Source organism: Lissotriton vulgaris, chromosome 1_1 (genome assembly GCF_964263255.1).
Source record: "Lissotriton vulgaris chromosome 1_1, aLisVul1.2, whole genome shotgun sequence".
NCBI lineage: Eukaryota > Metazoa > Chordata > Amphibia > Caudata > Salamandridae > Lissotriton > Lissotriton vulgaris.
The window spans coordinates 1774007001-1774032126 of NC_141685.1; the positions used below are offsets into that span (position 1 = coordinate 1774007001).

Below are 25126 nucleotides of genomic sequence, written 5' to 3' on the forward strand. Positions count from 1 at the left end.
AGGGGGAATCGTTTCCGTACTAAGATACTGACCCCTCTGGAACCCGTGGAAAATTCTGAGTGCGCTATCATTTTGTATCCCCATCGGTCTAATGCCTTACAGGTCGGTCCCACCAGGTGCGTTTCATGAAGCAATACTATCGCCGGTGCAGCGCGTCTTATAAATCTACAGTTTTAACACCATCGTGAGGGTTTTGCTTTCATTAGAATGAAACATACATGCATCGGGGCTCGTGTTCCTCACAGTGAGACAAACATTAAAGTGCACACAAACGAAAGGGCCAAAACCAGCTGCAGCTCACCTACACGTTTCAGAATACCTCTACTCTGTTACACCTGCTAAATCTGTACAGAGCATTAGTAAAGCTTGGTAATACAAAACCTTCATGAGACAAAAAAAAAATTGCCAATGCTTGTTTTTCACCAAGTGACATCAGTTAGAAAGAAACAGCCAAGCTTGAAATATGTGCATCACATCACTTCGAACTGAGCGTAAGTATTTAGCAAGTTCAGGGAGACTGTAGTTTTGAGCTTTCTGCAGATAATGGTTATATCTGGGAAATCTACAGTAACCAGCATTAAAAATGCAATAGGTCTTACCTTTCATTAAGTTAGCTATTTGCTTTGCTATACAATACCATAAGCAAATGGCTTTAACTTAATCAAAGGCGAGACCTATTGCATATTCAAAACTTTATAAATAAATGCTTATTTTTCAGGCGGGGGCACTTAAGTGCCTCTTATGTACTTCTCAGCACAAATGGCCCTCCTCTCCCTTTTTTTAGTTGACAGGCCTATATGCTTATCCTTATATCTAGTTAACAATAGGGGTATCATTATGTTTATAGGCATTATGGCTCTTGTACTGCAGGGTTGCAACATTACTCCCATCAAGTGTGATAATATGCTATCAAAAAGGGTATTTTATCAGATCAAATGACTCTTCCCTTATAACTCTGCTACTGTCAGCAACAAGTTCTTTCTTTGTCGGCAATTTTCTTATATTTTTTTGCGACTGGTAGGCCATGCCTGAGAATCTGACATTGTCACACTTAAGAAGATAAGAAGAGCCTGAACCGTCGAATCTTTTTTTTTTCTTCTTTCGTTTTTTCAGCAAGCCCTCTTTAAGTCCATTGTGTTTATACCCCTTCCACGGTTAGTCACTCTAATGTGTATTCCATGTTTACAGTAGTCTGTCTCTAGTAAAGCATACTTCTGGTTCATGGGCAGTTTGTTGATGCTTCTTACACTACATTGTTACCCAACTGTGTACACTGTCTAGTGACAAAATAAAATGTAACTTTTATTTCCCCCCTTTTTTTGGGGTGTTGTGTATTGCCCTTGCTGTGTGTATATATGTGGCCTGTAGCAAAGGTCGTAGACTTTGGCTTGTAGTCTTGAAAGTTGCAGAGGGAGTGTTCCATTTCTCGGTTGAATTGAGACCGGAATCTTGGTGATTGTTATTGACCGTCTCTGGTCTTTGAGCATAAAATGGGTTTGTCCGGGCTTAATCTGCACTCTGTAGCAATTGTTTCTTTTCACTTGACCGGCATATGGTCTATGTCCCTGGCTCAGACTTAACATGTTTTCACTGCTCTTAAAAGTTATCCATTTTTGAGGTATATGCCAAAACTCGCTCAAACCCATTAGCACCTAAAATTCACTAGAAGCAAGAAGTATTCTAAAGAACTGAACAGTGCAGCAGTCGGATCTTTTACCTGTCCCATAGGCATATATGAGAAACATCATCTAACATATGGTGGAATGCATGCAGCCTACATAAAATGGCTGCTAAAATAATTTTTTCCTCTTAACAAGCAAAATAAACACCTCCGACCCCGTGGTACTTTCCCAGACGGTCTGGGTTTATGCTAGGAGTGGCGCTTACAAGGAAACACCTTTATTAATAAAGGAAAACATAAAAGTTCAGAATTTCAAAAAAGAAAGTGCCTGAAATACATTAATTAGCTATGAATGTTTTCATATATGAAAGCCATATTGGTTAGTAAACCCAAACCATGTTAATTTGAAACAACTGGGATCGAATAGTGTTTACTAGCTGCAGAGGCGGAAATCCTCTGAGGTATGCAGACCATTCTTTTCTAACGTACACAGAATACACTCATGCTATGTCTCAAACATTCATTACTACAAATGTAGTCCCTTGTCTACCAGACATTTTTAGGTCTCGCATTTTGTAAGGGCTTTTAAATTCCAAACACACGCTTGTGCGTGTGCTTGGAATTTATCATTTGCTATTGTGCTTTGCGTACTGTCTTTCTAAGAAAGACAGCACGCAATTGGCCCAAGGGGGGTGCATGACCCACCTTCTCTGTTCTGTGGCCTAGGGTCAGTGGGAGAGAGCATGAGCGCCATAGGTTTCAATTATCATGCCGAGTCTCGGGGTCAATTGAAAACAGATGGGCAAACGCGGCGCTTTCACTTTTGCCGCAGCGGGCACAAGCGCACTCGTGCCCACACCACTTCTTTAAAAAAATTTTTTTTATTATCGCAGTAGAAGCAGTACCTTTTGAACAGAATTACAACCTGCACTCATCGACGTTGAGGTAATTCACAGGTCCACATCAGCCACAGTGTTCGAGGTTATTAATATTGAGATACCTTGTAAATCGGGTTCATCGTGAACTTGATATGTTTGGCATTTTGATTAAATAACGATCAATTTACTACCCCATGTATATACATTCTATTCTGGCACGCGCTATACCCCATTTAGTAGCGTTGATGTATTGAGTGACGCTGGGAATTTTGTTTTGCGTGCTATTTGCCATTGATGGAAAGTTATCTTGCACGCACTCCAAAATGACAAAATCAGAACAGGCGTTTGAGTCTGTCGTCAGGCGCCAAGTGGGGGTTTCCGGATGTATATGTATAGTTTTTGCACACCCACCAAACCGGCCAATAAAAAGAGCTTTCTCGTATTGACAACGCGTGAGCCAATGGGCGCAGCGAAGCTTGGTGTGTTAGTAGCCAAGGCCTTATTTTTTATTTTATTTAAAGTTGGAAGGCAGCCATGTTAGCCTACTCAATCAATCATGGGCATTTGTATAGCGCGCTACTCACCCGGAAGGGTCTCAAGGTGCTGGGGGGGGGCGGGGGGGGGGGGGGGGGGGGGGGTTCGCTACTTCTCGAAGAGCCAGGTCTTGAGGAGCTTCCTGAAGGAGAGATGGTCCTGGGTCAGCCGGAGGTGGATGGGGAGGGAGTTCCATGTCTTGGCTGCCAGGAAGGAGAAGGATCTGCTCTACATTAAATAGGCGTTCTCGTCCAACCAAGTTATCTACATCTTTCAAGATAAGTCATTAAAGAGTGCTGCTGATCATACAAGTTTGAAGTGGTGTTCGTTTACTTTGTGCTTGGTGTTAATATAGAGCAAGTCTTTTCATAGAGCGATTGTTTAATGCTCTTCCAAACACGTGTAATCGTTGAGCAATTGTATAGTTTTAAAATTAGTTTCGTAGCACCAGGTTGCCATATCTGTAAGCACTTGGAAACTGGATTGTCTTGCACTGGGGTCTTGCACTCAACGAACCATTTAAGTATCAGGAGTCAGAAACCGCATTTCTGCGTATTATGCCAACAAGGTTTGCTTATGGCTCATAAAAGGGAGCATAATCCTGTTAGCATTTTAGCAAGGTCTCAGCCTAATCAACCAAGTAAGCCCCAGGCTGTTTTGGATGTTTAAGCTGAAATTCAGGTGTTGGCCAGGTTTCTTAAGCAAGATGTGGCTCAGCCAGAGCCGTTTCAGCACTGTTGTCGGGTAACTCTTGGCCTGCAAGTGCCTGCATTTCATCTCTATGGGCAATGTCAACTCGCTCTTTTCATGTCTTATTCATTTTTCGGTTAAAAGTTGCAGAAAATCCAAATGAAATAAACGTTTACATAAGGTTGTATACAGAGAAAGATTTGATCAATCCATTATTATTATTTTTTAAATCGAGTCTAGTGTCACCATGCAGCTCTGCGAAGCATGCAGTATTTGGAATGTGGCTTCAAGGACCTCCCATCTTGTTAGTGCCCTTCAATAAATGCATGATTTTCATTGGTGGGCATGCTTAATTAGGAGACTGTCCCTGTTACGGGCCCCCATACTTTTTGGTTTACTAATGCCTCTTTTTGGTGCATTTAAAAAAAAAAAAAATTATTTTATTTATTCATTTATTAATTTTTTCTTTCATTAGGCTGGCCTATTCCCTTTTGTGTCCTACACCCGTCAAGCTCCTCTGTTGTCGGCACCACCATCCTTGTTATCAGAACCTCTATAAGCCGACTGTAGTTCCTTAGTTTTTGGAAGGCACAGTTTAACCAACGCAGAGACTTGTACCCTGTTCCCCATATCCGCAGTCTGGAGGTTACGCCGCAGCCTCTATCCTGTCAAATATATACAAATGTATATATGGGTGCAAATTAACATCTCCCATCATATCTACACACTACAATACCGCGTTACTTTGATGGTATACTCATGGCTCTGACAATGCCTTTCATTAACTTTACACTTCACATCAGGAAGTCGGCCGTCTTTAATGTTCATGCCACTTATCTTTCTTTAAAATGGCTAGCACAATGGCGGCCATCATAAATGCTAGCACAGGTGCTGAAAATGAACCCTCCTGGTCTATTTTTGAAGTGACCATTCATTGGTTTGTTTACACCCTGTTTGCCGCATGTAACGTCCAAAAGACATATTCACGCGGGCACTATGTACATTTTGTTTATGACCTTATACGGAGGAAGTTGGGTGCATTGGGGTTGGCCTCTCAGCTTTAACTGGCCTCTTATTTAACTCTTGTGTATTAATTATTTTTAAGGTTTTATATAGCGCGGACAAGATCTTTGCAGATATCCGAGCACTTTACAGAAACAGGAGGTAGGGTAGACAAACTCTTGAAAACAATATAATATTCGGTAGTGAGTGAGTTGCAAGGTAGGGTAGCAATCGCATAAGAGTATACACACTAATAACAATCAGGAAACCAATAATATAGAAGCTGTGCAATGTCTTTGCTCCAGTAGCGATCGAATAAGATTATAGCACCCCAGAGGGTGAGTAAACACACTATTGAAAACAGTATAGTAGTCAGTAGTAAGTGGATTGCATGTTAGTAGAGCAATCAAATCATAGTGTAAACCCTAATAAACAATCTGGAAACCAATAATATAGAATCCGTGCAATGACTTTGATCTAGTAGCAAACAAGAGTATAACACAGATAAACACTCAGGTAGTTGATAATATAGGAGCCGTGTAATGTCATTGTTCCAGTAACAATAGGGTTCAGGTGAACTTAGCCATAAGGATGTCTTTTACCTCTTTCTTGAAGAGTACAGTGGAGAGGATAAGCCTAGTTTCTGGCAGGAGTGCATTCCAGATCCTAGGTGCCATTCCTGAGAAGGAGCGTTTGTATGTTTTTTCCTTCCGGAATCTACGAGGTTTCAGGAGGAGGTTTTTTGTGCTTCTGTTGGATCTTGAGCCTCCCGATATAGTCAGCTTGTGAGTGAGGTAGTTGGGTGACTTGTGGTGTACGGCCGAGTGTCATACAGGCAATTTTCAGCTGAACTCTGGCTTCAAAAGGCAGCCAGTTCAGGGCTTTTTAGTCAGGGGATATATGCGAGTGTTTTCTTGAGCCAGTGATGAGTCTCGCGGCAGCGTTCAGAGAGGCTCTTAGTGGTGCCGTTGTTGTTGGGGGGAGCCCGCTGAGAGCCACAATTCCGTAGTCTATGCGAGGAATGACTAGGGCTTGTACAACAGTTTGGAAGTCCTTGGGTGGTAAGAAGGGTTTGAGTTTTCTCAGAGTGTTGCTTTGGAAGTTGGCTCCTTTAGTTGCTTTGCTAATATGCTGCTGCATGTTGAGATTGGAGTCAAGTGTGATGCCAAGGGATTTCGCAGAGTCTACGATGGTGGGCTGGACATTGAGTGCGGTTAGATGATTGAGCCAGGTTTGGGTGATGGCCTTTTTCGCAGGAGGTGAGATCAGAAGGAACTCAGTTTTCAGAGCATTTAGTTAGAGGTGATTATCGGCCAGCCATGCTTGGGTGTTTCTTAGTGTGGTGTTCAAAAGTTTGATGTCTTCCGGGGATTGTAGCTTGAGGTAGAGTTGAGTGTCATCGGCGTACATATGGAAGTGTACATTTGATGCTTGAAGCAAGGTAGTGAGTGGTTCCATGACGAGGTTTAACAATGTGGGGGATAGGGAGGAACCTTGAGGGACGCCTAGTGTTACGGGCACAGGTGAGGACAATGCGTTGTTGATCTTGAACCTCTGAGACCGGTTGTGTAGAAAGGACGTGAACCATTTGAGAACAGTCCCGGATATGCCCATTCTGGTATTTAACAGCTCCAGTAGATTCTCGTGTTTGACCGTATCAAATGCTGAGGAGAGATCAAGAAGGATGAGGAGGCAGGACTCATTGTGATCAAGGATTTGGAGGGCGTCATCAATTATGTGTGTCATAGCCGTTTCCGTGCTATGTTTTGCTCTGAATCCTGATTGGTGAGGGTTGAGGAGGTCAAACTGATCAATGTGTTTTGTCAATTGGAGTTGTACGCATTTTTCTAGCAATTTGGCCAGAGTGGGGATATTGGTGATAGGGCGGTAATTGTTTAGGTCAGCTGGGTCAGCTGTGGGTTTCTTGAGTATAGGCGTGACTTGCCCTTTCTTGAGGGAGTCTGGGATGAGTCCTTGTTGAAGGGAACCGTTGATGATTTTAGTCCAGAGTGGGAGGAGCAGGGGGGTGAGGGCTTTGACAGCATTGGCAGGTAGGGGGTCTGTGAGGTGATTAGCGGGCTTCAAGGTGCCGAGCAGTTTGTGAATTGATTCTTCAGAATAGGTGTCGAAGGACGTCCATGCAGCGTTGTTTTTAGGTTGAGTGTTAGTTATGCAGATGGAGCAGGTGTATCGACTTACATCCTTAAGGAGATCACTTCTTATATTGTCGGTCTTTTGCTTGAAGAAAGCAGAAAAGTCTTCACAGCTTGGAATATCATTTGTTGAGCTGTTAGGTTGTAGAGGTTGCATCTTGGTTTGGGTTTTGACTAACTCGAGGAATTTTCTTGGTCGTTTTTTTGCTTTGTCCCGCTGTTGGCTAAAGAAGACTGATTTCGAGCGTTTTATTTTTCTGAAGTAGGCGTTTCTCTTATTCTTAAGCGTTTTAAGGTGCAGTGCTGAGGGGTCAGATCTCCACATGCGCTCTGCCATGCGCATAGCACGTCTGTCTTCATTGAGTCTACCATCATACCATGGGTTCGAGTTCTTGGTGGAGACTCTCTTCAGTTGCAAGGGTGTGGCTTCATTGATTATTGAAGTCATAGTGTCTAGGTAGAGGTCGGTCAGAGAATGAACATCAGAGACGCCCGTCGGGGGAAGTAGGAGACTGCCTGTGTGGGCAGGCAAGGAGTTTGGGTTAAGGTTCTTCATGTCCCTCTTCCAGATCTTGGTTTTGGTAGCTTGAGCCGGGTTAAGTTTGACCTTTTCGTTGATGAAGAAGGTGATAATGTGGTGGTCTGACCAGTCACAGGGTTGGATTGCCTCCAGCTGGGTAGAGTCTTCTTTGGCGATAAGGTCGAGGGTAGAGCCTTTTTCATGTGTCGGACGGTTGCAGATTTGGGTGAGGTCAAGCGCGTTGAGGAAAGTTTTAAGGCTATTCACCACAGCGTCTTTCTGGTCGTTCCAGTGGAGGTTGAAGTCTCCCAAGTAGATTTCAGTGGTCTGTCGACCGGCGTTGGTGGTTATCGTGTCTGAGTTGTTGGGAGAAGGTGAGGTTGTCCCCGGGTGGGTGGTAGATGACATGTAGGGAGCATACAGGTTTGCCCTCGCTAGTAATATCGAGGCAGATGAGTTCGCAGGAGGTGAGGGAGGGGGAGGGACCTTTAGTAACAGCGAGGTTGCTCCTATAGATGCATGCGATTCCCCCGCCCGTCTTGCCATTTCTGTCGCGTCTAATAATGTTATAGTTGGGGGGGGGGGACTAGTATGTCCATTTTAGGTGTGGAGGCTTCAGTTAGCCACGTTTCAGTCAGAATGGCTAGATCGAGGTCCATTGATAAGATGAGATCCGCGATGCCGGAGGAGTGTCTCGGGCCGATCTGCAGTTGAGCAGGATACACTTTAGTCTGGGGGTGAGAAGAGTGGACGAGTGTACTAGGGAGAGGGGGACTTTTCTGAGATTACTGGGGACTGAGCTTCTGTTGCTCAGTGTGGGGGGCCTGAGGGGATTTGTGAGAATCGTGGGTATGGGAAGGTGTGGTGGATGGGTGTTTTGTGGGACCTGGGCCATATGAACGGAGTAGAATGTATAAGTCTCGATCAGAGAGGGGGTTTAGGGTGCGACGGGGGCGGCCTATGGCCTTGCGATCGGGGATAGAGGGCCAGCATGGGGAGTGATGAGTGAAATGGTTTGAGGGGCGGGTGGTGTACTTGTTGGGCGCAGAAGTGGTGGGTGGTGGGTAGGGGGGTGTCTGGGGTGTGCGAAAAGAAGTTCTTTGATGGTGTGAAGATCTTCTTTGACTTGTAGGAGGGTGGATATGATCATGTCTAGGGTTGGATTGGGGATGGTATTGGGACTGAGAGCAGTGGGGTGGGCAATGGATCGATTGGGGCGGGATGTGCATGCGACGGTGCAGGGCTCTGCGGCCGTAGTAGGTGGGGTGGCATTCGATGGATGAGAGAGTTTGTGAGTAAGGGGCGTGGATGAGGAAGGGGGGAGGTTGGTAGCGTAGGTGATGTCGCTGGTGGAAGGCGACGCAGGTGAGTTGAGGGATGAGTGTAGGCAGGAGAAGGTGGGAGTGACAGTAGGATAGTGGGGGCTAAGAATGGGGGGGGGCTAGAGGATAAGGGGTTAGGATAAGGGAGGTGGTGTGTTCTGTGAGTCTGGCCGGGAGAGTGGGGTAGTGGGGAGTGAGAATGTGGGGGAGATAGGGTGAGAGTTGGTCATGTTGCGGGCGTGGGAGATATGCTCGGGGTGGTGGAGGTGTGTTCTGTGAGACTAGTTGGGAGAGAGGGGAAGTGGGGAGCAAGAATAGGGGGGTGGATAGGGTGGGAGATGGACCTGTCGCAGGGCAGGGGAGAAAAGAGGGCGGTGGTGGGTTCTGCGTGATTCGTGAGAGGTGGGGGGTAGGGAGGGTTGGGGTATGGAGGGTGAATGACTGGGAGTGATCTTCCTCAGCGAGTGAGTGGGAGATGGTCCTGTCACGGGGCGGGGGAGATAGGATCAGGGGGGAGGTATGTTCTGCGGGACTCGAAGGAGGTGTGAGGTGTGGGCTAGGGAGGGTGGGGGTATGGAGGGTGTAGGAGTGAACTTCGCCAGTGAGTGAGGAGAGTGGAGAAGTTACCTCGAGTGGGTGACTGATTACAGCGCGGAGAGGAGAGGTGTGTGTCGTTCAGATGTTGTGATCGGTTAGATTGATGATTGGAAGTAGAGGGTGTTGAATAGTCTGAGGTGTTAGGAAAGGGGGTCCGCAGGTTGGAGATATGTTCAATGAAGGTGGGGAACAGGTTGTCGAGTAGGTTAAGGTTCCTATCTGTGGATTGGAGTAGGATGATCCCGTTGTTGTAGATGGTGATGGTGGCCTTGCCTGGGAAAACTTGGGATGGCGTGATGGAGAGCGTTAGACCATGAGCGGATTTTCTGGTGGTGGGGAGAGTGAGAATGGAGAGGAACGCTTTCCTCCATTGTGCTCTACGTAAAGTGTAGAGGATAATGTCGGTGCTCGTGGCTCCATTGATCAGTGAGAAGTAGGTGTCCACAAACGGGGTATCAGGGTGGGCCTTCAGGAAGTTGTGTTTGAAGCGTTTGGTGTTTTGTTTGGTGCATTCAGGTGGGTAGTTAATTTTGTATGTGTGCTAGCCCATGCGTTCCATGGTGGCGGAGGTGTTGGTTGGGGAGGGGGTGTGCGTGTGTGAGTGGGTGACGTTACAGGGCTCTAAGAATGATAAGAAAGTGAAGTGCCCATGCGTTCGATGGTAGAGGAGGTGTAGGTTGGGGAGGGGGGGGTGTGCGTGGGTGACGTTACAGGGCTCTAAGAATGATAAAGTGCAAAGAGAATGAGGAATTGGGGATAGCCATAGGTATGGGCAGTTTAATGAGGATGACTAGTCTAAGATGGCCACCAAGGTTGAGGACTAGTCTAAGATGGCCGCCAAAATGGAATATAGGGAGACAAGAGTAGTAGTTGTTGTTGGGATTTATGGGGTTAAGTTTCCCTTTCTACTCTAGGGCAGTCGAGTTAGTCCAACTTCTATGTTGCTAGATGGGGAGGAGAAGACCAGCCTCTATGTTGCTCGGTCGGGAGGAGAGAGCCTGATCTCCTTTTTGATGACCCCTGACCGTGTTGGTATGCTGCCTCATGGTCATCTGTGGGCAGTGGAGGCGATTTATTGCAGCAGTTAATGGCCCCCACCATTTTAGACAATGGGGAGTGGAGAGGGGAAAGACCGTTATGCCCGTGAAGATAGTTTGAAAGCCTCTGCAGTTTTTAAAAAGTTCCGGGCAGAGAATGAAAAGCCGGCATGGGTGATAAAATGATAATTTGCATGCCAGTACCTTTAAAAACTTCAGGGCATCGTGGTTCCCAGGTTAATGTTACACGCAGTGAGCCCCAGAAAAACTCCCCGAGGCGAGCCACTGCACAGACAGGTCCGGCGATCCCCAGGGTCCTGGTCCCCAGTGCAGGCGGTCTATCAGTCAGGAGGAGTCGGGAGAGCTAATGGGACGGGCTCGCTGTGAGCCCCCGCAAGCTCCTCGAGGCGAGACTCTGCCAAGTCCGTCTGCTCCGGCGCCCCCCCCCCCCCCCGGTCCGGACTCCCAGTGCAGGCGGGAAGCCAGTCAGTAGTCGGGAGAGCCAAGGGGGCCGGGATAGCTGAGAGCCCCAGAAAGCTCCTCGAGGCGAGACCCTGTACTGCGCTCACCGGCACTACCAGCCAGCTCCGTGCAGCGAGACACTGCCAAGTCTGTCTCGTGGCTCCTATTCTGCTCCGTGCGGCGAGACACCGTCTGTCCCCGTGCTCCACCTCGGCTCCGTGAGGCGTGGCGCTGCCCAGTGTGTAAGAAATGGTGCATGTTGCAGTCAAACATAATATGAAGGGGGCTTTTTTTGAATGCATATTGCAGGGTATGGGTATGATCAATATGTTGCCCCCTAGCCCTCTTATTAAGGATTAGCCACTTGAAGAAACTACAGACTGAAAGTGCCCCAGGGATAACGTGGCCTCTTAAGCACTTTGGGTAACTTTTTGGTGCTGCAAAGTGTTGATAAATCTGGAGGAGGCGTCTCATAGGTCCTCGTCAAATATAAAATTGAACCAGTTAGTACTGTCATTACCCCCCTACTGCTGTTTTAGTGTTGCAACTTGAGCCAGTATTCACACAGATATTTCACTCTGAGCCAGTATTCACACAGATATTTCACTCTTCATTACAGGGAATAGCCATTGATTCCCCCCCCCCCCCCCCCCCCCTCCACCCCCCCCCAAATCAAGAATTTCCCAGTTTGGCTAGCTACACTTTTGAAAATCATCTTTTTACTCTTGATGGGAGATAAGGAGTTAGACTAACATAATGATACCAACATCAGGTTGAAGTATAACCTTTTTTATAACAAACAACAATGAGAACAGGCAGGAAGAAGTTGCCAGCAGTGACAGTACAAAAAAAACTAGAGCACATTTTTTTATGTTAAACTTTTTTTTATGTTAAACTTTTTTTTAATCCGTTTTTTCAGTTGTACATAAGGCCGTCTTCATTTGTATAAAGGTAACAAAAATGCTTAACACTTTTTTTTTAATAACTTTTCAACATAATGCACAGCGGCCACAGTGCTCTATAACACTGCCAAAAGTTCAGGCTAAACACATAAGGTCCAGAAAGCGAGACCTATTGGCTATGCCACTGCTTGTTTCCTATGTATTCAAAGACCGTACACATTGGAGGGGTTTTTCTGCCTAGTGTCCAGATTTGAGGGGAGCACTTTGATGTGATTGAAGAACTCAAGCTGAGGACTGGGAAATAATTAATACTGCCTGCAGGTGTCCCTCTAGTTGCTAAGATGTATTACATTTGGGGCACCTTTCCCAGATTAAAAACAGCGGGACATATATGGAGTGTTATTGAATTCTCCGTCGACTGGTTGACCTGTTTCAGCTGTTTTTTCTTGCTATGGCGGTCATTCAGCTTTAATCGGGACCAGCTGGTCTTTACTACATAAAGCTTGTATTCCGTAGGGCTAATGAGCTATGGTTTCAGACCATGCACACACTTACTGTATAGTAAGAGATTACCAGATTTTAGATGTTACACTTACTTCCAACGGGGAACTTCCTTGTTTTCTAATTTCTGAGAAACAGGAGCGAATAGGATTAGGTGATTTTTGCACCACTGTTGCCAACACACACTGCATAAAATGAGAAGCAGTGGACTGTGATGCACATGTTGCAAACATTTGTCATGCTTTATTATTTTGTAGTTTTCTAAAGTGTTGGCTCAACCCCAAGGTAATAGAGCACTTTACATATTTAGAGGTTACGTTTGCACAAGTACATGGTGAGATGTAAAAAGGCATCACATTAAATTGTATATAAAAAAAGAAAAGGAGCACATTGTATTCAAAACATACAGTTAAAGTCATTTGGTGCTGGGGAGGAGGAAAGAGGTTGAGTTCGCCTGGTAAGGAATCTGACTGTTACTTGACCAGGAGAGTTTGGTCAGTGGGAGGTGAAAGTAATTTCATGCTCTACTTGTGGTACTTGGTGAGCAGTAGAGACTTGAGGCCTCGTTTGAAACAGGAGAAGAAGGGGTTGCAGCATTGTTCTTTAGAGAGTGAGTTCCAGATTTTAGGGGTATTTCCTGAGAAGTATCTTGTCTGGGATACATTTTTTTTTAGTTTAGGGGGTATGAAGACTAGCGCGTTGGAGCTTCTCAGAACCCGTTTTTCCCCTGCTCGCACTAGTTTAGAATCTAGATATTTGGGGCTTGAAAAATGGAGAGCTTTGTGCGTGATTCATGAAGTTGTGTAGATGCACCTTCCTTCGATGGGGAGCCAAAAAAGACTTTTGAGAGCTGGGGAGATGTGGTCGAAGCGTTTGGTTCCTGTGATGAGTCTGGGAGCCGCATTGAGGTTAATGGCTGGAGGTGGCATTTGGGTGTTCCTTTTGGGGTGGTATTTCAGTGTCCAGTTTCGAGAGGACTAGAGATTGAACCACTGTTTTAAAGTCTTCAGGTGGGATAAACCGTTTTTTATTTTTTGATGCTTTAGCGTGTGGCAAGCGCCTCGGGCAGTGTTTTTGATGTGATCATTCATTGATAGGTTTGCGTCTAGGGTGATACCTAGGGATTTAGCAGATTTGAATAGTGAGATAGGGTTGTTTAATAAATCCAAGTTTTTGAGCCATTCATGGACGGGTAGTGGATTGTTCAACTACTCTCAAATGAGAATAGACGTGTACAAGTTTATTCGTAAATTTATTCGAAAATATAATCTCCTCAGTAACGTAAGTTTTAACAGGCAACATGCAACAGATGTTTCCTCATGGAGTCCCAAGTATTATGCCAGCTACAGATGTACAGTTATTGTGTGACCATCAACAACTGCACAATGCAAATGCATCTGATGAAATATCCGCCCAATCAGTTATAGTACAACAACAAATTAATACTTTTGGTACAGTATGCACAGGATTCAAACCCAAATCAACATTCCAGCCTATCATGCCATGGGATTCATTTGACATCTTCAACGAACATGTACCATCTGAAGTGTAAAAAAAAAAAAAAACTACAATAAAAACCCATCAAATATAAAGAGCACGAAAAAGACACACCTACCAGAATTGCAAATATCATTGAATTTACAAGGCAATGATCAAATTGTTATTCGGACAAGAAGGGCAACATAGTAATCTGGCCCAAAGTAGATTACATGGAAGAATTGATGAAGCAATCAAGTGATCTAGATTGCTAAAAAAGGAGTAACATCCAGACAACTTGTACCGCATGGAGTGAGTTATATTCCAAACTCTACTGGCTTGGAAAAGCACAGATCTCCTAAGTTCGGATGAATATTAGTATCTGAAAAATGATCACCCAATCATACCGGTAATTAATTTTATTCCCAAAATACATAAACATGCCACTAACCCGCCGGGGAGACCACTCATTTCAGTGCGAAAACATCTTCTGGATAATACATTGTCCTACATTGATTTAATATTTTTCTTCTTCTTACAGAAACATGTGCGATCACTGCTTTCTTATATTCAAGATACTAGTGACTTCCTCAGACAGAACTGCACATGGGAATCAGACTATCTTTTAATGTCTCTGGATGTCACAACATTATACATTAATATCCACCATCAGGATGGCATAAGAGCTCTAGAATACTATCCAGGCACCAGACCTATGTGTTTGTATCAACACAATAAGATGTTATTCAATATGATCCTGTTTTGCTTAGAAAAGTCTTGCATGTTCCAAAATCCGATATTTCAACAAATTCGAGGTGTCTTGATGGGGGGAGGGGGGGGCAGCTTCTTGCCCAGTTATGCCTGTCTCCATATGGGATGGTGGGAGGAGCTGGTCCTCAAAGCAGAGTTCAAGGAAGTTTTGGATGAGCATGTAATTGTATGGCTAAGATATATTAACAATTTATTTGTGATATGCTGAGGCATGGAAGCAAGTGCGCTAAAATTAATCTCAGAAATTAAAGTTAATAACATTAATTTACATTTCACAGCAACTGTGAGTAGGCAATCGGTGTATTTTCTTGATGTTGAGGTGTTCATTGTAGATAACAAAATTGAAACCAGACTACATCGCAAACAGACAGTGGGGCACACCATACTGCATTCCACAAGTTTCCACCCCAAACATCTGATCCCTATGGGGAAATGCTTAGAATCAGGCGACTATGCAGTAATGACACTAATCGGTTCTTAGCAAGAGGTTAATCTGAGATTTTAATTGACAAAGCAATCAGAAAAACCCACGCCTTGAGTAGTTTAGAATTGTCTGCTATAACTGAAAATGAGTCAAGCAGTGAAATAACAAGCAATAAGAACGCTCAATGCAAACAAGATACAAGGTTAATTCTTACCTGTAATAACCAGGAAAACAAACTTTGTAAGATAATCAATAAGAAATGGCCTATTGTCTTAAGTGATCCTTTTATAGAGGGTCTTCTACCTAAAAGCCCGGCTATCACTTACAGAAAAGCTACCTCCTGGGCTGCACAGAGGTGAGCTACTTGCTGGTAGCTGGGGAGCTACCAATTTCTCACGAGCTACTACTAGTTGGAGAAGCCTGCTCTTAAGAATGTAATTCAGCTAATTCCAAGTTCTTAAAGGACAATGGTCTTTGTCCTGGATTGCCATAAAGTGAGAATCACCATTATCTATCTAGTTTATAGAAAATAGAAGCAGCAGCACATTGGCGGTTACTTTTCAATCATAAATATTGCAATGTTGGTTGTATTTTGGAGTACACAGTCAGTAGATTTTCGGAACCCCTAAAGGAAATCATGACCTTTTGCGAGAAGAGGAATTGTCAGCCCTCCCACTGCGTTACACATATATAATGGGTGTTAGAAGTACGGCAAACCTGTCCGAATCGCGTATTTTGGCAGGTGATATTGAAGTGCACCATCTGAACCCCAGAATTATTTAACACCGTATTCTACTACTATAATATGTTGTTGCATTATGCTCTTGCATATATCATGTGAACAAGAATTACTATCTTGATGGTAAAATCTCTTGGCAACTAAAAATAAAATAAGGGTGTGAGCTAGGTGCTCCAAAAACTACTTATCACACATCCCTAACCTACTAGAATTTTCCCGGCCTATGCTATAATTAAAGGGCGCAAAGCTTGATGTATTTTTCATAGTATTTGGGAAGCTAAGTAATTCCCCCCCCCCCCCCCCCCTCCCCAACATACCTGGGTGAAAGTAGCCCTCAATTAAGACCCCCCCACTTGTCATTATCTATCATTGGCTGCCCCCCTTCCCCTTTACCCCCTCTCCTGCATTAAGGTCTGTGGAGCAAGTGGGAGCCTTTTCCCACTAAACTTACACATTTGAAGACCAGGCAATGCTTCAGTTAATCTGTTTGGGTGCATAGGTTGTATTTTGTTTTAATTCCGCCAGCCCAGAACAAACACAAAGTCAATGTGCAAGCATATTTATTGCTACTGGGAAAATCATTCTGATGCTTGTGTAACACTTGCAGATGGATGGTGCAGTACATGGCAGTCAGATTGATTTATAGACTTCGACAATATGACTGGATGTTACCTTCTTTCATTGATTTCCTGTTGCATTCAATTAATTTCAGGATAATTTGTGTGGCATGTCATGCTTTTTACAACACAGGTTCCAAATTCGTCCTATCCAAATTTTATTGCCATGCTTCTCGTGTCCTTTTTGTTCGATTTTTCTTTTATGGTTACTTGGAAGAGGATTTTTCCCATCTTTAACACCATCTCTTAAATAGTTTTTCAAGGACTCTTCACCAAATAGCTTATTTTGGTATCTTCTGGAAAGCACACAAGTATAACATTTTCTGGTAGTCACTTTTTATGGTTTTTCTGCTAGCCTCTTTGGTTACTTTTAGCACCCTAATGTCTCCAGGCAACTGATAGCACTGAACAGATGGCGCACACAGTCTTTTTAAAAGTGTATTGCCATCCATCTGACAGGGAGTCACAATTTGCTGGTCCATCTCTTTGAATAGGAACTAGGTGTCTTCCCGATGCATATAACGCATCCACTGATTGCAGAAGAGAGGCGAACAGCTGGCTGTACAAGTTAAATAGTAATGTGGAAATAATGTATCCTATTGTACGCCTCCCATTGGCTTCTGCTACCCAGGGGTTACCTGCTGGGTCTTTTAGAGAGAAATTATTTAAATCTTTTCCAGACATAGTCCCAGAGTTGTGCCTTCTTCGTTCTCTATGAGAAGACCTGGACCAATGGTATTGAAGGTTGAAAATTTGACCTAATGGAATCCGAGACCCAACACTAATGTTTCGCCTTTTTCCTGTGTTCATTGAATGTGGGAGGGTGACCAATTTGATGCTCCTACCAGACCTAAACACTGCTTCGTTGGTTCCAACAACTGATGATTTTCCACAGAGTATTGCATGTGGTTGATTGCCACTTTGTCTAGTAGTTTGGCCTTGAGAGTAGCCACAAGATCAGTTCAAAGATACTTCTGACTGCCTAACTCTTCATTCTGTGTGTTGTGCTCTTCCTCTTTATTTCCTGTAATCACTAAAAAAATCTTTTTTTAGGTCTCGCCTTTTCCATTCCGACGGAATGGGAAATGGCGAGAATTCAAGTGCTCAAAATGGTCGTCAAACCAAGGGCTTTTTGGTGCGGTTTTCTTTGAGTTCACGTGAATCACACGACCAAACAAGCACGCGCATCAGCCTCCCTCCTAATTGCATTTTTTCACGGCCGCCACCACATCAAAGGGCTTCTCCCAGCGTGCGGTCTGCGGCTTCTCCTCCCCTAATTATTCATGGCTGGCCGGTGGCCGGCCGTACTTTCAGTTTCCCGGCCGTACTTTCAGTTTCCCGGCCGCTCTTGTTCTATTTCTCACCCATTTTTTTCATTTATTTTAGTTTCTCACGTTTTTTTTGCAACTTTATGTACATTCTGCCTTTACCACACTTCTTCTGGGTCGCGTACATGCTTTGAGATTTAAAGCCAGCACGTCAGGGGAATAGTTGTGGTTCATTAAAGCACTGTGCCTCACACAGTTGAAGTTCGGTCTAGAATGCGGGGAAGCTGCGACTACATTGGTAAGCGTAATTGCTTTGTTTTTTTTATTAGTTGATGGCATTTGTAGAAAGCAGATTGGAGCTCCATAGAGCTAACATCAAAGGACACCAGCGGCTCCCTGAATCCTCTCCCCACTCGGAGCCACAGCCTCGTGCCACCCTTCCAACCCCCCAGCGACCGTCCGCTCCCCTGCCATCTGCGCAAACCCCCTCCCGCCTCCACAGCATCTCTTCCTGCGCTGCATTTACCCTGCAGTGCCACGGGTATCCCGGTGTCAAAGAGGCAGGAAAGCTACATCTGGGGCAACATAAACTCCTTATCTTACCCTCACTGCGCAACCACCATGCGCTCCTGCGCCCGATTCCAAACCGCACGTGGGCCTTCTGCATGCCCCCTCGCTGCTCCCATCTGCAAACAAGCCCCCCCCAGCGCCATGCACTGCCAAAAGGCACTAAGCCTCCCACCTGCCACACCGTCCCTCCTAAGGCCTACGGCTCACCTAGCCCGCACCAACCCCCTGCCCCCTCACCTCACTCAATGCAGCATCACCTCTCTTCTCCGTAACATTCCCAGGAGAGAGGAGTGTGGCACAATAGCCAGAGAAGCCAACTCGGAAACTAGGTTATAGTCGCAGCATTAGCTCAGCATCCGTGATTCTGGGCAAATTACATTATACCTTGCCTAAACAATTAACGTGAACTTGTTTAGTGTAACCGGTGCAAATGCAAAGCGCTACAATACAATTGGGTTGCCCAGTATAAAACTGAAAAAAAAGCGATGTCCCTCGGAACGCTTTTTACACTTGCGCAAAATAGCGCATTTGCATGTCAAAGTAATATTCACCTCAAGCTCGTTCATTCTGTTGTTCCTTCAGATATGTCATTTATAATGTTATTCGTATAAGCAGTATTTTGGAAATTTGCTTGCCAAAACAAGACCGTTCAGTTTACCCACTTTGTCTGCAATGGGGACAATAGGGCACAGTACTGCGGAGTTTGGGTGCATTTATTATAGCAATTCTGTGATTGCCTGCACTTGGAGACAGACTGGTCTGCATTTATTAAAGGAATGCTATGATTGCTGGCATGCGGAGATGCTCTAAAGAGGTTTGATTTATTGCTGAGAGCTTCAGAGTCAGCGTTTCACAGCACTTGCAGATTGTCGCAGACTGTGTAACATTTGGCACAGGCGCATCAAGAACTCCTTTTTCTCCCACAAAGGAAGAAAGCTTCCAAATAATTAATGGAGAGTGATGCGCACCAGAGACCAAATCATTGCAAACTGAAGGCCTGGGTGATAACAATCTTATCTGTCTTCTTTAGACAGAAGAATGTGTCACATGGGCCGACATGCATCACCACCGCCAGTGATGTTCCCTCTCCAATCCCACAGACTAGCTGAAACAGGTGTCCAACAATGGTCCTGAGAGGCTGGATCCATAACTCCTTTTGAGGATTTTGATGATTTATGTTGAAACAGTTAATTTATTGTATATAAATGGATCTTATGTGAATATTCTCAATCGCTGGCCCTCGTGGGCTTACGTTGGATACTCCTCTTCTAATGCTAACCACTACCCCACTCAGTGAAAACTAGCATTAGCCAAGCATACAGGCCTTGTTTTTCTTTGTAGTTACTGATCCGAGTTGGAGCGATAAAGGAAACAAGCATTTGCAATGCAATAGGTCTCGCATTCACGAGAGTTTGAGCTATTACTATTGCAAATAACAATGTCTTTTATTTTTATTTTCATTTTAAAAACATAAAGGGCTTTGTCATTTACAAAACCAATAGCTCCAACTTTCCTACTGCGAGACCTATTGGCAACGCCAGTGCTTGTATAACCTAGTATTGTTTACCTTAAGCTTTACAACGGGCTATTCTAGATTGCTGAGCTTGGCCTTGTATGCTTGGATTGTCCAAGAGACATGCACATTCCATTTTTCTGTGATTACCAGTACTGTGAAAGGCTTTCTGTAGGTGATGGCAAATTCGAGCAGACCATGAACGGCATGGACATCCGGAAGAAGAACCTATATAACTTTCAAACTAAGTGATGACAATACTGCAGAATGTAACCTATCCATCGACATGCCGGTGATACTGTTGGGAAGGCTATTGTGGCCATTTAATGTATTTTACCAAAAACTCATTAATGCATTGATTGTCCAGATGAGGGAGCTGCTGCCTTTAGTTGGTAAATAGGAAAGTTACAGAAGTCTATCACTCATGCAGGTTCCTTCAGGGGCACCTTAGTCTGCATGTACTTGATCATGATTAGCCAGTCCAATTTATATCCAGTCACTCTTCAGAGTTGTTTAGTGGTTCTCTTTTGACCTGTTGCTCAGCCTTTAATACTTTGCAAGTGGTTTTGGGCAGTCTGATGGGGTGTCCAATATGTGACTTTCACTGCCGTCCCTGGTCTTGGCTAACAGTTCTGTAGGTACTAAAGGCTGGCAAAGAATGTTCCCTCAATTTAATGACGGGAGCTTCCAAGATTTGTTATCCTGGGTGTTTATGCTTGTAAAGCCTCCCATCCAATGAGTCATTCAGACTCCTGGAGGAAGCCAGAGTTGGCCAAACCCCCTGGGCTACTTAAGTTAATACCACATCAACACTGATTCACCTACCATTTTGGCTTAGCCATACTGAGCCTTAACAACATCGGAATGCACACCTTTTAGCTCTGCTTTGTCAGGGTGTATAAGGTGACAATATGCAGTAGGTACCCTGCCCAGCTCCTTATTTAAATGTCGTAGGGAGAGGAGTGTCTCTTCTCCATGGCTAATGTGCACAGATTTTCCCTAAAGTCCTAGGTGGACAGGTGCTGCCAATCAGACTGTTACACATAGAGGATTTAGTAGCACACAGTGGTTCCTCCATGATCTCAGAGTTGAAACTTCCTTCCGGAAAATGAGTGATTGTTTCCTGTGTGGGTTGCTACTGAATCCTCTAGTTGTTTTGCTAATTTGTAGTGCCTAATTTTATGCAAAGAGTAGCTGTAGGAGGGTAGTTCATGTGGTTCATGCTCTCCTCATGGCCAGCAGCCAGTTTTCATTTTTGATTTGACATTATTGGCATAATATTTGAGTGTCTCTGGCGCAATCAATATATGTATTTTTCTTGAAGCTGTTGCAAATGAATGCTCTCATTGTTTAATTTCCACTCCGGTTTATATTCTACTGGTTTAAAATAATGAGGCTTTAGCTAACAGGCTTGGTGACTTGTGGGCTTTTCTTTTTTTCAATTAGATCACAAGCCCTTAGTAGAGAACTATACTGATCCATCTAAGTTTATGAACATGTTATCTATGTTTTATTTGCATTTCAACCTTTGATTTGGTGTCCTTTTAAGAGGTGAGAGACCGGTTTGGTACATACTGATTTCCTCTTAGACTTGCTTGAACCTCTCATTCTTTAAAATTTTATCTTCGTAGGTTGCTCCAGTAGAAATGACAAACAAGCGATTGTGTTTACCAGATGGAAATGAACAAAATGAACGTCAAGGAGGTAAAGCTTTTTTGAAATTCAAAGTAATTACTTAAGCAAGATGCTAGTGGTTGTTTTTTTCATTTGGTGTTGTAGAACCCAGATGTTTAAAATGTAAAATCTAATGTTTTCACCGTTCTCTTTTGATTTGGTTCATCTGTTCTATCCTTGTGTTTATTCAGTTTAACTAGTAACTGGTTTTGTTTAGCTTTTTGTCATTAACCCCTTAGCTGCAGCGGCTATTCCGCCACAGTGCTAAAGGGGAGGGGGGCCGCGCGGCGCTCCCGTACTCGTGACGGAACCGCTCCGTCACGAGCCTCTGGTGGGCTGTGCTTGTGACGGAACGGTTCCGTCATGGCCCCGCCCGCTTAATAGAACGCGGCGAGCGGGCCGTGACGGAACCGTTCTGTCACAAGCACGCAATGGGTTAAAGTAATGAAGTCGGTCATTTTGTATACCTCCTCCCATTTTAATCCATGGCTTTGTAGTTTCTTTTAAGTCTACTGTGTGTTAATGCTATATTAAAAGGAGTCCTCTAGGCAAGACAATATATTTTTTTTATTTGATTCAAATTGACTTGCATCATTATTTAAATCGGGTGTGTGCTGAAATCCATTGTATTTACTATGTGACTTGTTGAAACTACACCACTGTGCTTTAATATTATCACTGCTAACAAGTGGATGTTATGGTAAAACAAATAACTTAAAACTCGACAGTCTCATTTGCCACTTGTGATTGGGTGGAATACTATCCATTTTGAGGATTCCTCAAAATGGAAACAAGTGGGTTTGGTGAGGCTATTTGTCTAGGCATACAACGCGAGTCTGTGAGCCACGAGCGCTGCGGTGTTCCCAGGCGCGGGCTGACGGCAAGGACCGCGCGCAGCTTCTGCAGCAAAAGTAACTAGGCGACCAGAACTTAAGGGGCCGTAGACAGAGCTGTCCTGTGGCGTCATGTCCCCCACGTACAGCCCGGGTCACCGCATGCAAGCTGAGCGAGCCTCCAGCAGCAGGCGTGAAAAGAGCAGCCTGAGGTGTTAGTGCCCAGCCTGCGGGAGGAGTTAGCGCCTGACCGGCAGGCCCGGGTAGAGGAGGCCCGGCTGCGCCTGCCTGCTGAGAGGTCCCGGTGCAGTTTGGAGGTAGCTGAGACGGCTAGTGCTTAGGTGCAGGACAGTCAAGTGCTGCATGCCGCAAATACCCCTGGAAGAAGGGAAAGTTGGGCAGTGTGTGTGCATGAGGCGAAGGGAGCCCCCCCCGCAAGAGGGAGAAGGCAGTGTGGAGTGCCGCGTGTAAGCCTGTCAAGCTGAAGAATGCGGGAGGGCCACTGAGAGCGGGAGACATCAAGGGTCCCATTACATTAACAAATGTACACTTGGGCAAACACTTTTTCTGGACGCCATCTGCTCGTGGGGACTTACTCTCTTGGTCCTTGAGGCGTGGTGACGCTTGATGCCGGTCTCCCCCGCTGCCTTGTTTGACCCCCAGTGCGCGGCTGCCGAGGGAGGGGAGGGGGGGCCTACATCCCCCACGAGCCCTTGCGGCCGGACGCCGCATACGCCGATTTTGCGCCAGGCGGTGCATTAAAGACCATTGGAACTCCCCGGGCGGCGCAGGGCTAAGCCCGGTTAAAGGACGGGCCGTCTGTGGCCAAAGGAGGCCGGGCCGGGCCACCCCTCTAAGCTGGAGGCACAGATTTTGGACTTGGACTATTTTATCTGATAACTTTTGCTTGTTGTTCAGTCAAAGCTAGGCTCTAAAGAGACTATTCTATATATTCCACCGTTATAGCGCTTTTAATGGTGTTTTTGTTAATTTTGAAATGATCAGTGCTCTTTGCAAATTGTGGAATACTGGGGTACTGCTATTATAAAACTATTAAGCATTGTATGTGTAGCAACATGTGCAAAACTAATCCCCCAACCTCTCGCCTTCTTACACGACAAAAAGCAGCTCTAATACCCCCGGTTCCGAGTCTTAACTGCCATAGATAAAATGTTACAAAAAACAATAGGGGTGGTAGCATCGGCTATCGAGAACACCGAAAGACACCTTTCCCTTACCCCAGCTATACCCCCCTCCCCCTTTGCAGTCTGGGAATATATCGTTAGGCACTTGTAACTCACCTGACTCACTGCTAGCCTCCTCCTTTGCTGAACTTCCTTGAGCACAGATAGTGCAAGACGTTAGCTATCCTACTGATCCGGCACCTGTGAAAGCTCCCACGGTGACTAAAAAGGCACCTAAGCATCGCCCCAGAAATAAGAAATTAAAATCGCAAAAAAAAAACCTAAGACAACCACACCTGCCCTAGACACCTTCCAGGATGAGCCAGCCACCCCTTTCACCACTCTAGCACCCCCGGTCTGGGCCACTCACTTATTAATCGATCTCCAGGCCCAAATGGAACAACTTATCAAATCTCAGTTTAAAATCTTGAGTAGAATTGATAAAGTTGTCTCATTAATTTACAATAGGAGTCGAGGAGAACAGCCGCCCATACCTATTAGGAATAAGCCTTCGACATTGGTTGCAGGATACACTGGCCAGGTGGTCCAGGGTCCTAGCACTAATGAAGGGCTTCGACCTGGCCTTCAGGTACAATGATTCGTATCAATGAACATGCGTGAACGCACCCCCAACAACATTGCTCCTGTCCCAATACACGTCCCAGGGTCCAGCCGGATAATGTTACTCATCCCATGCGAGATCCACCTATAATTCAAAAACCCAGTAGTAATCGGCAGCCGAAGGGGGGGGGGGGGGGGGGGGGGGTGTTCTGGTGCCTCAAAAGCCCAACATCAATTCTCCCAAAAAAGGAAACTGACAATTACTACTCTGCCCCCAGTTGCCACCTGAGACTTCCCCGTACGTGGTGGTATTATGCGGTGTCCCTCTGTTAGGCGAACGAAGTGAAACATACATTGAGCTGAAGAATAAAATAATCTTTTGGCTAAACAGATATAGACCTCTTATGAGATCGGGTCAGGGGGAAATACTATTTGCTAGAAGAGTTACTTGGCTGGGGACCAAACCAAAATATATTGGAGGGGACTGCGTGATTGTTAATTTCTGGGATCCCAGAGTAGTCAACTACATTCTTGATTGGGGAAGACCCTGTCAAATGGGTGCAATTAATCCACTTCCTTTGGGGTATTTCTACTCTCGGGAAATAGTACCTGGGGAATTTGAACCAACTTATTTTCATCAAAGCGGCCTGGAGGTGGAATACAATATAGCCAATGGTTTTAGCGTCCTGAATAATGTAGATTGACTATTTTATTCACTGGGGTCCAATGAAACTGACTCTAACGCAGCTAGGTCTCCTGTGGAGGTGGGCACACGGGCTGAGGAGGGCATATTCCAGATGGTCTAGTAACAATCCCCTTAAGCACAAGCGCAAACACAAGCTCGGCAAGAGATGGATTTGGACGGGACAATTTAGCGGAGACTCCTCCTACCAACTTGCCCTCCTCTACTCTACCCAGTCCTCAAAGGGTGGCACCCCCAAAATCATTAATAGTATCCTGGAATGTAGCAGGGCTGGGATACAAGTTATCCAATCCAGAATGGGACGAGTTGATGGACCACTATGATCTGTGCACGTTTCAAGAAATGTTGATGGTGACTGCCCCCATAAGGGTGGGATTTGCAACTTACCATCCACCCGCTGTACAGGGACCCAGAGGCAGACCATCGGGGGGACTGCATTTGGGTATCCACGCACTTGAGGTGCACAGGGAAAGTAAAATATTCTCACTCCCTGAATAGTCTCTCCATCACCCTTAAATACATGGATGGTCTGATGGTGGTGGTTAACATATTTGCGCCCCACCCCTCATGAGTT

General features: G+C 45.1%; 1 protein-coding gene across 5 annotated transcripts in view; it reads left to right on the forward strand.

The window, feature by feature from the left end:
• Nucleotides 1–25126, forward strand: part of SCAF11 (SR-related CTD associated factor 11) — an 867779-nt gene that overhangs the window by 22109 nt on the left and 820544 nt on the right. For all 5 annotated transcript variants that reach the window (XR_015295546.1, XM_086919086.1, XM_086919088.1 and 2 more), the window contains exon 2: nucleotides 21229–21301. Coding sequence is in view for 4 of the 5 variants with exons in the window: in XM_086919086.1 (XP_086775212.1) it covers nucleotides 21244–21301 (58 nt within the window). In the remaining variant the exon portion in view is untranslated. The remainder of the gene's footprint in view (nucleotides 1–21228; nucleotides 21302–25126) is intronic.